The 14,783-nt window shown below is 36.5% G+C and overlaps 1 protein-coding gene across 1 annotated transcript in view; it reads left to right on the forward strand.

Annotated features, from left to right (window-relative positions):
• Positions 1-14,783, forward strand: part of LRP1B (LDL receptor related protein 1B) — a 379,972-nt gene that overhangs the window by 121,816 nt on the left and 243,373 nt on the right. The window contains 2 exon segments of the mRNA XM_037398644.1: positions 3,066-3,266; positions 7,798-8,043. Coding sequence (XP_037254541.1) covers positions 3,066-3,266; positions 7,798-8,043 — 447 coding nt within the window.

Genomic DNA, 14,783 nt, shown 5'->3' on the forward strand with positions numbered 1-14,783 from the left:
ATGATGGTTCAGAATGATGAAATTTCTGATTGGAGCGGGTGGATTCAGTTAACATTAAAAATTCAAATAAAAAACTGCCACAGCAAGTAAATGAGAAAATTATATATGTTGTTTTAATACTAGTTTTATCCTCAGTTCATGGTATGAGCACATTCATTGTGTTCTGTGGTAACAGCTGTCTTCTTTAGGCCCTGAAATATTTTTCTTCTGTGTCATCCAGGAGACATTTATAAATATCTGCTTTCTCATAAAAGGTTTTCAGTGCCAGAAATTACTGTGCTCTTGAAACAGTGTAGTTTGGTTTAAGTCTCAGGTATATTCTGCAGGACAAGCAAGATCATTGACCATCACAACATTTTGTTAAATGTGTCAGATTTGAACATTCTTTTGTTTTGATGGTAATTAGTTTGAGTCCATTCTATAGAAGGCATGACAGCTTTAGGCAGTAAGAATTAACTGTAAGAGGAAACAATGCAATTATTGCTCCACCAGTACAGTTTTCCTACAGTTGAATATATAATCAGTTAAGAGACTTCCTGGACTCAGCATCCCAACAAAGACTGAACCGTATGTAAAAAGTTGATTCTGTTGTACTTCCTAATATTTTTAGGAAATGTTAGAGCAGCATTTACATCAGGCTTTCACATGTACTTACTGCTTTAGAACTTCTGATTCACTACTTTACATGTCTTTTCTGTTAAAAAAAAAAAAAAAAAGGCTATGGAAAAGAACAGATATATCCATTGAGGCAATTGATTTATGATGGAATTTCATTTAAAAAGTTCCTGGAAACAAAAAATTTGGGTTTCAATAAGGGGCAATAAAGCAAAAATACTTCAGTGAATTTTACGTAATGATTTCAAGACAGTTAATAATACTTCATTAAGTCAATTTCTTTAGAACTTTGGCAAAGATTAATTCTTTGCAAGTATATTCAGTTCAAGATCGTGTCATAGCTATTGTAGTGGAAGATGAATCTTTTATTATAAAACTTATCTTCATTAATGTAAGAGAAAGACAGGAAAACTGGTTTTCTCTGTAAACATTTGTATGTATAAAAGATTAAGAACCAGATTAGTAGCTCTGCTGGAAGCAACATCAATTTACTTTAGGATCTTGTTAGTTTGCTTGACACTGGTGTTTTCCATTAGCTTTCCTTCTACTGCTGTGTTATAATATGTAAAATCAATGATCATTTCAAGATAATAAAGAATATGGACACTTTTTAAAAAACACTTATGATCGCATGTAATGAAAAAAACTGCATACGTGTCATGCATACAACTTTGTTTCCTCGTGTCTGTGCAATTCTGTTTTTTCAGTGTAGGATACTTGGGACTTTTCCCAGTATATAAAATAGTGAATGCTTTTAATTCTAATTTACCCCACTCCCTGTTTTAAGTTTTCCGGGTGATTTTGCACTGGTAAAATTATATTCTGTTCTTTGAAATGACAGTCACTGTACTGTAATCCTGAAGTTTCACTTCTTGCTTTTTCCCTTGTGAGTGCTGCAGAAACATTTTTTTTTTCATTGTTCTTCTGTGAAGATGTCGGCACCAGGCACTGTTACCATTAAAAGAGGACTTTAATATTAAATAAAAATCATTATGCTAATCTTAATGAAATACTTCTTTTAAAGGAAATTGAAATCTGCTATTGTATTATGACAAACAGTGGAGTTACAGTTAGGAACAGTTGTTACTCTGTGTGAACAACAGTACAGAATCTCTTTTGAGGTGATTTTATATTGAAACATGTCATAGTTGGTGCAGAATAAAAGACAGGTTGTTGCAGGTTTGACACTGAGGTGTATTAAAGAACCAGCAATATTAGAGTTTTACCCTGGTTGATTATTTCACACACTCACTCGCTTGCCTCCCCCACAAAGTTGTAATCGATCTCAGTTTCCTGCTGGGAAGATCACTGCTAAACTAGGAAGGGTGGGCAGTAAGTCGTGTCAGTTTGTGCTGTACAACAGTTTGCAGTTAGTAGTCTCAGGCATCACCAGTCAGTCCCTGGGAGTCCACCAGCATTGCTGTCAATGGATTCAGACATTTCTAGTATCTTCTTTTTTCCCATCCCAGCCTGATTTTCTTTACCAAAGTAGTTTATAGGCAGAAGCACAGTCCTAGCCAATGATTCTTCCTGTTATTTCTTTGTTAATTGGAGAACAAAGTACATGCCGCTTCTGTTCAGTCTAGGTGTTGCCAAAATTTTCAACTAACCCCTACTGGTTGTAGCTAGCAACTAATAACTTTGTGCTTGAGAATTGGAAAAAAGTTTGGGACAGGAACACAAACACACATACTTGTAAGTGGTAGCATTCACAATCCTGGTTATTTTTCACCTATTAAAACACCTGGCTTGGGTGATTCTAACTTAATGCCAGTATGCTTCCTAAAGACCAAAGCCCCTTTCTCAATCAGGAGACTGTCTTGTGTCTCTAAACAGTAATGGTCAGCACAAAAGTGGAAAATTTTTTGCCTCCTTTTGAGGAGTGAAGGAAATTATCTGAGTGCTGGTTTGATAAAACTGAAGTTAAGTAAGGAATTTGATCTGTTGTAGTTACTTGTCTAAAAGATGATCATTCATCTGACAATCTGGGAAGGTATTGTGTATAATTCCTAGAAAGATTATTTTTTTTTTTTCTCAAATGCATGCTAATAGAAAGTCATACATTGAAACATTGCTCCTGTGGAAGGCTGTTGGAGTAGAAGGTAAAGGTTAAGAGAGATGAAGAAAAGCAGAATTAAAAAAAAAAAAAAAAATTAAACATCTTAGTGTAATTTGGTATATTGAACATATTATGAGGCTGTATGCTGCATGTATGCACTTCTGTTTAGCATCAAAATGATTAGGATTGATGTTGTTTGGAAAATTAGACTGTCAGCATTGATGTGGATGATACTTCAGAGTACAAGTTGGTATCTTTCTGCTCACGTAAGCGGAAGGTACTATTAATAGAGAAACATAATAAGAAAAATGTATCTGTGTAATGTTACTGAAGGTTTTTTCTAAAGTTTGCTTCCAGTCTGATTTCCTGTTTATTGTCTCTTTTCTCCAAGGGAGATGCATTAGCAAAGCGTGGCTATGTGATGGCGATATTGATTGTGAGGATCAGTCTGATGAGGATAATTGCGAGGGCTATATGTGTGGACCACCAAAATACCCTTGTGCTAATGATACCTCCATCTGCCTACAGCCTGAGAAGCTCTGCAATGGGAGAAGAGATTGTCCTGATGGATCTGATGAAGGCGATCTTTGTGGTACTTTTTAGACACATTTTCCTGATCATTTTGTATATTGTCTGCAGCAATACTTTTTTGTTAAAAGACAGTTGTCAGGTTAATCTTACTGAAATTTTATCACAATAGCCTATGTGAGGATTTTTATTTAATGTAAAATATACTGGGTTTGTGCTTAAAATATTAGTTTACTTCAGATAGGGGAAAACATAGTTCCTTAGATAAGTATTTCATTTACTAACCTTCTTACATACCCCTCGAGATAAACAATTTAATATGTCTTTGGTATACATGAAAGGATTTAAGCTAACTTGCAGTTCTGTCCAACTACAAAAACATGAGTTCATGTCATAGAACGGTCGGGTTTTAAGGGACCTTAAAGACCATCTAGTTCCAACCCCCTGCCATGGGCAGGGACCCCCCCCAGCCCAGGTTGCTCAAAGCCTCTTCCCAGCCTGGCCTTGAGAACTTGCAGGGATGGGGCATCCACGGATTATCTGGGCAACCTGTTCCGTTGCTTCACCACCTTCCCAATAAAGAATTTCTTCCCTTATGTCTAATATAAATCTAACTTTTTCCTCTTTAGAACCATTCTTCCTTGTCCTATCGCAACATGCCCTTGTATAAAGTCCCTCTCCAGCTTTCTTGTAGGCCCCTTTAGGTATTTTATGGCCTCCTCTGGACTCACTCCGGAAGGTCCATGTCTTTCTTATGTTGGGGGCGCCAGAGCTGAATGCAGTATTCCACGTAGGGTCTCACAGGAGAAGAGAGGGAGGATCACCTCCCTCACCCTGCTGGCCTCACTTCTATCCAGCCCAGGGTACAGTTGGCTTTCTGGGCTGAAAATGCATGTTGCTGGGTCATACTGAGCTTCTTATTCACTGACAAACCCCCGGGTCCTTCTCCTCAGGGCTGCTCTCAGTCCATCTTCCCACCCAGCCGGCATTTCTGCTTGGGATTGCCCTGACCCATATGCAGGACCTTTCACTTGGCCTTGTTGAACTTCATGAGGTTCCCACAGGCCCACCTCTCAAGCCTGTCAAGATCCCTGTGGATGGCATCCCTTCCTCCAGCATGTTGACCACACCACACAGCTTGCTGTCATCAGCAAACTTGTTGAGGGTGCACTCCATCCCAGTGTCCACATCACCAAAAAAGATCCTGAACAACGCCCGTCCCAATACTGACCCCTGAGGAATGCCAGTTGTCACTAGTCTCCACTTGGACATCAAGCCATTTGTTGGCATTCATTGCTCTGGAGTTTGGAGGAGGTGATCCTTGACTATTAACCAGTTTCTTGGGCCCCCTCCAGGGCTCTATGCCATGGTGCTCTACCAAGCAGATCCTTGGAAGCCAAAGCCTGCTCTCCTGAAGTCCAGGATAGTGACCTTCTGTGCACCCTCCTCGCTGCCCTATGGCTCTTGAATTCCATCATTTCATGGTCACTGTGGCCAAGGCTGCCCTTGAGCTTTTCATTCCCCACCAGGCTCTCTTTTGGTGAGAACAAGGTCCAGCATAGCCCCTCTCCCTGTTGGCTTCTCTGTTACTTGGAGGAGCTACCATCAATGCATTCTGAGAACCTCCTGGATTGCTTCTGCGCTGCAGTGTTATCCCGTCCAACAGATATCTGTGTGGTTGAAATCCACCATGAGGACCAGGGCTTGTGATGTGAGGCTTCTCCTATCTGCCTATAGAGGACCTAATCTTCTTGGCTGGGTAGCCTGTAGTAGACCCTCATTATAATCTCACCTCTTCCTGCTCTCCTGAATCCTGACCCATAAGTTCTCGGTTGGCTCCTCGTCCATCCCCAGGTGGAGCTCTGTGCACTCCAGCTGGTCACTGACATGGAGGGTGACACCCTTCCTCATCTCCATGGCCTGTCCTTCCTAAAGACCCTGGATCCTTCCATTCCAACACTTCAGTCACAGGAGCTGTCCCACCACCTCTCCGTGATGCCAGTGAGTTGATAGAATGCTGTGTCAAGAGTTCATGAAAAAGTGCATTGGGATGACTGGGGGAGTGATGTGTCAGTGTTTGGTAGTGTTGAAAAGATTTCATGGCCTATCAGACAACGTGGGTTATCTCAGCAAAACTGTGTTCAGTAAAAATATGAAAATGATTTTCTAAATCTGACAGAAGTATAAGAGATAACCTAATTGAATTATTATAAAATATCTGTAAAGCTAAAATGACTACATTTCAAAAGAACTTACAATACTATAGCAATAGTATTGTACTATATTGATAGTTTAAGGAATAAGAAGTTGTCGTGGTTTAACCCCAGCTGGTAATTAAGTACCACGCAGCCACTCGCTCACTGCCCTCTCACCCAGAGTGATGGGGAGGAGAGTTGTAAAGGAACTTAAAACTTGAGGATTGAGATAAGAAAAATGTAATAGTTGAAATAGAATAAAAATGAAAGAACAATAACAACAATGTTGACAGTAACAGTTATAATGAAAAGGGGAGGGCAAAGAATAACATCCAGAGGGAAAGGAAGAAAGGAACACGTGGTGCACAATGCAATTGCTCACCGCCCTCCACCGATACCCAGCCAGTCCCCAAGCAATGATCTGCCTGCCCCAGCCAGCTCCCCCAGGTATATATACGAGGCGTGATCTCCCATGGTATGGAATACCCCTTTGGCTGTTTAGGGGCAGCTGCCCTGGCTTTGTCCCCCCTAATTCCTTGTGCGTCTCCAGCCTTTTTGCTAGCAAGGCCTGAGGAACTGAAAAGGCTTACATCAAAGCCAAAACACAGCACTGTACTAGCTCCTAAGAAGATAATTAATTCCATCTCAGCTGAAACCAGGACAGAAGTGAAACATGATTTGTAGGAAAAATTTAGACAATAATATAATTCTTTTGTAGTGTATCAACAACTTGCCTTCCCCTCACTGACCTTGCATAAAATGTTTTACAATCTCCAGCATCCTGTTACAAAGCATTTGGAGATGTTTACAAGCATTTTCATCCTCTAGGATCTATCTTTATTAGGAGATCCTGCACTGGGCTAGTGCAGTTGCTTAGCATAGAAGGTAGATTTCACTGGCTGGGCAACAGCTGCTGCAGAATATTGCAGAGAGATTTTTAATCTCTGCTGGTCTGCACACTGTACTGTAAGAGGATCTTAAATTCAGTGTTCTTCTGGAATATGGTAAGATTATGTTGTAGACCTAAATCTTCTGAGAGCTGCTTATGAATCCTGTGCTCTCTAGACTCCAGGTGAAAGAAATTATAACATAAGTTAGCTTATATTATTTCTGTACTGTGTCTGTTTGGACAATTATCTTCCTACAAGTAGTAGCCCATTATGACACCTGTATCCTGTTGGCTACTATTATATAGAGTGAAGCTTGGTTTTTAACGGTTATTGCAACTTTTAGACAGTGTGTTATCAGTCAGCAGGTATTTCAGCAGTTGTTATTTTTTTTAGTTTTCAAACGTACCTGTGCATTAACTGAAGGACAAATATGGGTTGTTGGGCAACACGTTTGCATGATGGATTGTAGAGCTTGATTCTTTTTTTGCCATGATTAAAGAAAAGCCACAAAATAACAGACTTGAAATCTGGATAAAGGACTGTTACAAGAAGGACTCTAATTTTGTTTTAATTGGGAAGGAAGTAATTATTCTTCAGTTCATCCTTCTGCAATAGTAGAAAACTTGTGTTTTATACATCTTATCAGAAGTGAGCAAAACTTTCAGAGAGTTGATAGAACCAAACAAAATAACTAAAAGACACGAACAGACACAAAAAAAAAAAAAAAGTTAAGCCGGCGTTCCAGGGCAACAATGGACCAGTCTGGCTCTGTCATTGATTCCCTGGATATCGGTAGTACTACGAGGTAAGGAGCAGTTCTGTGCTTTTTTGCTCCAGAGGTCACAGAATTTCTCACAGACACAATTTATCATGCTTTTAATTCAGATGCTTTAGAGGTTCACAAATCACCTTGAATTCATTTAGCAAGCTTTGCAAATCACATTACCTGCAGAATATAATGTAAGACCACTGACACAAAGAACGCAGCAGTAGTATTGTCTAGTAGCTCTTATTGGACAAAACCTGATTTGTACTTCTTATTTGTACATGTTTCTTAAAGAAGTTGCTTTGATACAGATACATAGGACTAACACTTGAAGCCTTCTCCCTGAAAGCTTAAGCATCTGTAGGCAAGGGAAGTATTTGGGAAAGTATGCTTATTTTTCACTACATCAGCTTTTGGTCACTATCAAAGATGATGGAGCTATAAAGGTCTTTGGACCATGTATGGACGCTCTAATTATTAATGAATGAAATAATATGCATCAAAGACTGAAAATGTACATAGGTTGTACATTTGCCATGCTAAGATCTTGAAAAGTTGCAGTACGCTGCCATGGTGAATACTTAAAATTAGAGAATTTTAAAAATAAATCTAGAGCACTGTTTAACAAATGTGAAAAACAGTTTGCCTTTTATGTTTTAGTTGACCTGGTGGCTTTAAGAATATACAATATAACTGATAGCTCTCACAGCCTTTGATGTTGGGGTTTTTTTCATGTTATTTCAGATGAATGTTCCCTTAACAATGGTGGATGTAGCCATCAATGTTCTGTGGTTCCTGGAGAAAGAATTGTGTGCTCCTGCCCTTCAGGATTCAGTCTTAGTATAGACAACAAAACTTGTGAGATTATGGATTACTGTACCAAGCACCTTAAGTGTAGTCAAGTGTGTGAACAGCATAAAAATACTGTCAAATGCTCATGTTACGAAGGCTGGAAGCTCAGTAAGGATGGAGAAAATTGTGTTAGTACTGGTAAGTTGAAGTTCAATGCATTTTCAATATGCCAGATGTTAATAGTTGTTATTTTCATTTACCGATAAGTTATTTCCCTTTTTTTTAATAAGAAATATAGGCTTGGATTATCCATATGTGGGGCTGATAGCAATATGAGGAATGCATTAACGATGTCCCTATTCTTGATAAAGGATGAAGAGCTGTTGCAATATTCACTGCTTATTAGACTTTCTGAGAATGTTGAGACAAAATAATTTATAAGTTGTTTGAAGTTCTATACAGATTTCCACGCATATTTAATATGCAGGGGATATATGTGTGTGTGTGTGTGTGTGTGAAATATGGGAGGTTTACCATGTATTTTGAAGAAATGGATCAATCTGTGACATCATGATTGATCAGTATTACTTGAGGATTCAGAAGTTTAATTTTGAACGTGCATGCACACACATATAGTCAATTACCTGCTCCCTGTTTGCATTCACAATTTAAGCTATTTTTTCACCTACGACATTCTGGTACTTGTTTTTTGACATCAATAAGCCTGTTCAGCTCACTAATCAAGAAGAAAATCAACATAAGCCAAAATGGGAGAGGGGAATGCATTCCCCTAATTGTCCACTATTGATATTTACTGAAGCATGATTTGGAAACTATTATGAGGGGTGTCTTTCTCAAGTACAGTCTTGTGCATAAAATACAAACACATCTGCACAACACAAACTGTCATTGTATCTTCTCCCCCCTGTAGGGAGCTGAAAATAGAATTGGTTTTGCTGTCTAGATTTTAAAAATTTCAGTTTAGGATTCTTTGAATTTTTTATTCTTTATTATCTTTATTGTTTGATAGTATCTTATAAATTCTGAGCAGAGATATCTCTCAAATTGTCTATCACTTATTTGGATATTTCATAATTCAATAGCTATCATGATTAAGGTAATCTTAATTTTTTTCCAGATACTCAGCATTTCATCAGATGATTCACCTGAAAAAAATCTTGATCAGTAAGGTAGAAATAAAAGCCCAAGTTTCCTATTGGTAGTCACCTGAGATAATAATTTTGTAGTTAGCAGCCAACTTAATGGTCCATATTTCAGAAAAGGCAAATTCTTTTCTTTCTGTTTTGACAATGTTTGGCTAATTTACACAACACTTTAGAACTTTGTTACACCAGTAATGAAGTCTATAATTTACTTCTGGACAAAATATCTGTTGGATGTAAGAAAAATAATGTTTCTCTTTGTAAAACAATGAATAATTAAAATTGAGCTATATTTCTTGAATGTTCTCTTAAAGAGCTTTTAGAAAAGCTCATGAATTAAAAGTCTTGCTTTTGAGCTATTTTTTTAATTAATTAATAATTGGTTTACATGCATCAGGCTGGTATCACTGTTATGATTTCAGGAATGATCTCCAAATTGATTCTTTGTGTCTCCATAATTGCCGCTATCATATGTAAATAGTCACTACCACAATATGAGATCAGCAATGTATGTTGTTCAGATGTTCCTGAGCTATGCTGATAGTAAACTCAAATCATGCTTAACTGGCATACTACTGCGGGGTCTGTATATCTGAGCTTTATTTCATTGCTGTTAAAAGTTCTTATTTTATGACACTGCTCTAGTTTTATTCTCACTGACTTTTGATCAGTCTGATATTTTTTTTTTTTAATTACTGGAAACATTCATAATAAGTGCATTTGTACTGGTTTACAGAAATGAAAGGATTAAAAGCATTTAAGATTGTGTTAATAATTTGGTGGAGGAAAGCTTGATGCACACTTCAAATTAAAACAAATAGAAATGGCCAGTATTTGGAAACTATGGGGAAGAAAACCCCTAGGTGAAATATGCTTACTTGTGCTGAAATGTAAGAAAGTGAGAATGCAGTTTCTCAGTTTTTAGGCCTATGAGATATTTCGGCTTAATGTCTACTGCTGTTGGTGAGAATCTGAAGTTACAAATTGATTTTTACATATTTTCTCAAAAAATGTAATATTAAATATATGATCTGAGACTAGCGATGTCAGCTGGTATAAAGATGAATGTTACCTTTCTTTGAAAACCATAAAGATACTATCCTAATGCCATCAAAGCTGCAACAAAATTATTCCATACTAAATATGACATAGGCTTTTGCAGTCACTAATAAACCTGGCCCCTTTCAGTTTATTTCATTTGAAAGGTGTGGTAAATACCTGAAGGACAGTGTTTTCTGATACTTCAGTTGTTGACTGTGTGTATAGCATTTTAGTGAAGTGAGCACAATTTTGGTCTCATTTGTGAATCTCTTAGCCTCAAAACGTCCTTAACATTTATGTCTCTGTGCATGAGATATTAAATGAACATAAAATAAAAAAGCTTTTATATAATCCTGTTAAAAGTGGAGTTCAAAGTGATCTTGTGATAGTAAACCTCACAATGTCAAACTACCTCAATAATACTAGTTGGCATAAACTAATTTTTAGAATAGCCATAGTGATTTAAAATGCCTTGAACCATGAGTAGCTGTATATTATATTAGAACAGTAACTAATAGTCTGTTTTCCAGGAGAAAAAAAATCACTCAGAGGAAAATTATTACCTTGCCCTTAGATTTTTTTTTTTTTTTTTCCCCGTCTAAAAGAGCACTTTCCTATATACAGTCAAACACATCACAGAGCAATGACATGTAAAGTTAGTATGGAGGAGTTTACAGTATTTTGAAAAAGTGAGAATATTTACTTGAGTGGCATTCAGATATCTAATGGGAATGTGAATGCTGAAACTACAGTAACGTATGTGACTTTTTTTGGATGACATATAATCAAATAGTGTGTCACAGGAATGCAATGAATTTCCTTCTAAATATACTTCTAATAACATATACTTTAATGAGAGGTATAATGAGTTATGGAATAATAAGTATATAGAAAGAAATTGCTTGATAAGAGTACTTCTTTATAGTTTCACTTCAAATGTCATTCTCTCAGTTTCCTGTTTTCCCTTATTTCAGCTTATGTTCTGTTCATTTCTTGAGGGTTTTAAGTGTTCATGTGTTTTTATCCTTCAGAGTTATTTCACTTTCCATACGTCTTGTTTTTCATCTAGTTTACTTTTTGCTGTTCTGGCATGTGTATTGTTACATTACTGACTTCCCAAAGACTAAATGTTTCATCCATGTTTAAATTTGTATTGATTGAACTAAGAGTATGCTACACAGCTCCATTATTCAGATAAAAAAATCAATATAAATTATATATTTTCCTACTCCTCTTCTAGTTTCTCTTGGAACACATTTCAAAATAAGTTGTGCTGATGTACTGCATTTGAATTCTTTTAGATGATAATAAGCATACAAAAAACCACACCCTAACTCTTGAAAGGTATTTAAATTAAAAAAAAAAAAAACTTTTCTTGAAAGCTATTTAAATTTCATGTTTACATTCAGCCTTTCAGAATTTGGTCTAATAAAAGTTAGATGAACTCGGAAACACTTAGCTTAGTATAGATTTAGTTTAAAAATGGCTGTCAACCTTTTCTAAGCTGTGGAAACCCCATCACTATATATATATATATATTTATGTCTGGAAAAGAGCAAAAAGAGCATGATCTGTGTTTGATCTGGTTTAGCTGCTTTTAGGTTCAATTTTGTTAAAATTTCCAGATAGCTTTTGGTATTAAAAGGGAGGGGGGGGCTGGGGCAGGCGCGGAGGGAGGGAAGAAGGAAGGATAGTCCAGTCCTCTCTGAAGTAATGTCAAACTTTTAATGAAGCTTATTTTCAGAACTCTTTACAAAGTTATGATTTTCCTTTGAGGCAAATTTCATAAAAGCACAATGTAGGTTGCTTGCTGTGCTGCTGTTCTTACAGTAAGCTTCAATGAAACAATAAGCTTTAGTTAGCATTTTTCCCAAAAAAGAATTTTAAATTAAAACCACTGGAAAAGGTGAAGCATTCTTTCTATACAATTTTCTTTATTATGTTGTTTAGACAGTTTTTTTCTGTCAGAATTGTTTCTGACAGCTTGTTCTTACAACTGTTAATGTAGTTTCATGTATTGTATCTATTCTTACTAATATATGACACAATTTTCATATAATTGTCATGTTTTATACATGTACCTACATGGTAAAAGAACCTTGGTGCAGTCATGAAATCAGAAGGTTCAGAAATGTATGATTTTTCTCTAATAAATTGTTTCAATTACTTTTCTTATAAAACAAACAAAAAAGCTTTAAAGAATGGAATAAATAACCATTACACTGAATTGAGGTAAGGTGAGATTTTATGAAAAGAATCTTAATCAACTGGTAAAATCAAGAGGATATGCTTGCAATTTCCAGAAGAAGAATCAAGTGGGATTATAACATCAATTTTTTGTTGTCTAGGGTGATAGAAGCAGAACCTTAAATAAAATTGATTTGATTCAGTCTGAAAATTCTAATTCACTATAATATAGCTTATTTTATAGAGTCATTGAATGATAAGGTTGGAAGGAAGATCAAAGCCTATCTGCTGTTTATCTGCTTTCAAAGTCATTCAAGACACCTTCAGTTGTGAACTCCAGGTTTCCCAAGAGTGAGATGTTTCAGTGTCTCACTTGCCTTAAGATTGCATTTTTTTCAAGTCTGAGTCTTCCTGCTCCAGTTTAAGCCTTTAATCCTTTGCATACTTATTTATATTTCGAAAACAAGATTTCTGCCCCCCCGGCCCCCCCCATTTTCAATTCATCAGCTTTTTAAGTCTTTGGAGAATTTTATGTGCTTCCACTCATCATCTTAGTCCATTGGTTTTTAGACTGAGTGATTCCAGACTGTTCCTTGTTTTCCTTGCAGGACATGCTCATTAGACCTTTTACAAAACTAGCAGATTTCCTCTTGCATTCCTGTAGTTGATCCACATTCGTTATGAGCCATGCTCAGAACAGGGTACAGTATTGTAGACTGTTTTCACCAAAGCTTAGGGGGGAGGGAGTGGAAGGGTTGTGTCATATTTATTTCAAGTACAAACCTTGAATTGACCTTATTTAGTGTCATGCCATTGTTGGTGAAATTTTCTAGATTCTTTCTTAGAGATCTGGTATCCTATGACTTATATACTCAATTTTATGCAGCTTATTATACTTGAAATGTGATACTTACTACATATACAATAATAGGGGAGGTCAGAAAGTATCAAGTAAAATTCTAGGCTCCAGTCATCCAGGCTATAATGATTGATTGCTACATTATGTAAAGCAGAGTGGCAGCTGGACTCTGGCTTGCAGCTCACCAGCCAGGCACTAATTACTGCTATCCATTTGGCTATATATGAGTAGCTTTATCATAGACGAACCTATGTCAAACTGGTTTCTGTCTGCTTTCAGGATTCTTTCCAGAGATTTTGCACTGCAATGCAGTGTCACAATGTCAGATGTTCTTTTATGTGGTATCACATCTGTGACTTGACTGTATACCAGCCACAGTAACATAGGATCTTAATTTACATCTTTGCATTGTTATGGGAAGGTTAAGAAAGATGAGGAGAAGAAAAAGCAGCATATGATGTGCTCATTTAAACCAAAATGTCCAAATAAACAAAATGGTCATTTTTTTGTACCATTTCTTGTTGTTGATTTATATTCTTGAGTATTGTACCCTAAATTTGTCAAGATCCCATTGAACTTAAATCGTTTTCATCAGTGTACTTGATAATTTGCACCGCAGGTTACGTGTAGCTTAAGCTAGACTTCCTCTACTTTGAATGAAAAAATATCCCATCCAACATAGCACAGATTGATTAGGTTTCCTTTTTTCCATTATGTTGTTAATTACTGAGAAACATAAAAGAAGCTACTGCTGATGTCCATCATGTGCATTCTTATGCATTGGAGTTGCCTAAAAAAGCTATGCCAGTAGCCTGTGGTCTCCTTCCTGCATAATAGCTGACAATTTATCAGAAATTGGGAAGTGCTATTAAAGTGTTTCTCCGGTTCAGATAACTGGTACTTGTGAAGTAGCTACTAATGTCAGTGATCCTGTTCTTCATTAAATAATTTAACTACTGCAGAGCTTTGAAAAATTGGCTTTACAGAAAGTCATTCATTGCTTTAACAAATAGGAGGATCATTTGGAAAGTCCAAGCCAGATTATGAACAAGTACTTCAAGAGGAGAAACATAGCTCTACTGAGGTACCTGATTAATTTCAAACATAATAGATAATTTAATCTGTATGTGCAGTGGTTATCAAGGGAAGAATGCAAAATTAATCTTTTTGAAAAGAGGTATATAAACATCTATTTGGTGAAAAGTTGTGCAACTTTTTTTTTTTTAATACTTTAGAAGAACAATGCAATATTGCTTATTGCCATAAAGCGCCAATAATCTGTTTTTAATACAAAATGGAGGTTTAATCATATGGAAAATCAAAACCTAAGTATCATTTGTGTTTCCCTCCAGGAGAAAGAACAGGGGGGGAGGGGGGGGGAAGCAAGCTACTTTCTGACAGGGAAGGATTGATTTGAAAAACTTTCTTATTAAAGTGGATATACCAAGCTGATTCAACAGTTTACAGAAACCAGTTTTTGTCTTTCGTGTTCGTTTTATTAACACAGCTGCTTTTTTGAAAAAGCTTTCCGTAATCTAACTTATGTAAGAACTATAATAAAAAATCAATTTTATAGTATGGTTGACCTATGCAGAGAGCATTTACAGACACTTATATATAATCTTTATATAAGCTCATGGGCTCAAATAATTTAGAATTAATTGAATAACAGAGGAAGAAGAACTTTA

The sequence above is a fragment of the Falco rusticolus genome, chromosome 8 (assembly GCF_015220075.1).
Source record: "Falco rusticolus isolate bFalRus1 chromosome 8, bFalRus1.pri, whole genome shotgun sequence".
NCBI lineage: Eukaryota > Metazoa > Chordata > Aves > Falconiformes > Falconidae > Falco > Falco rusticolus.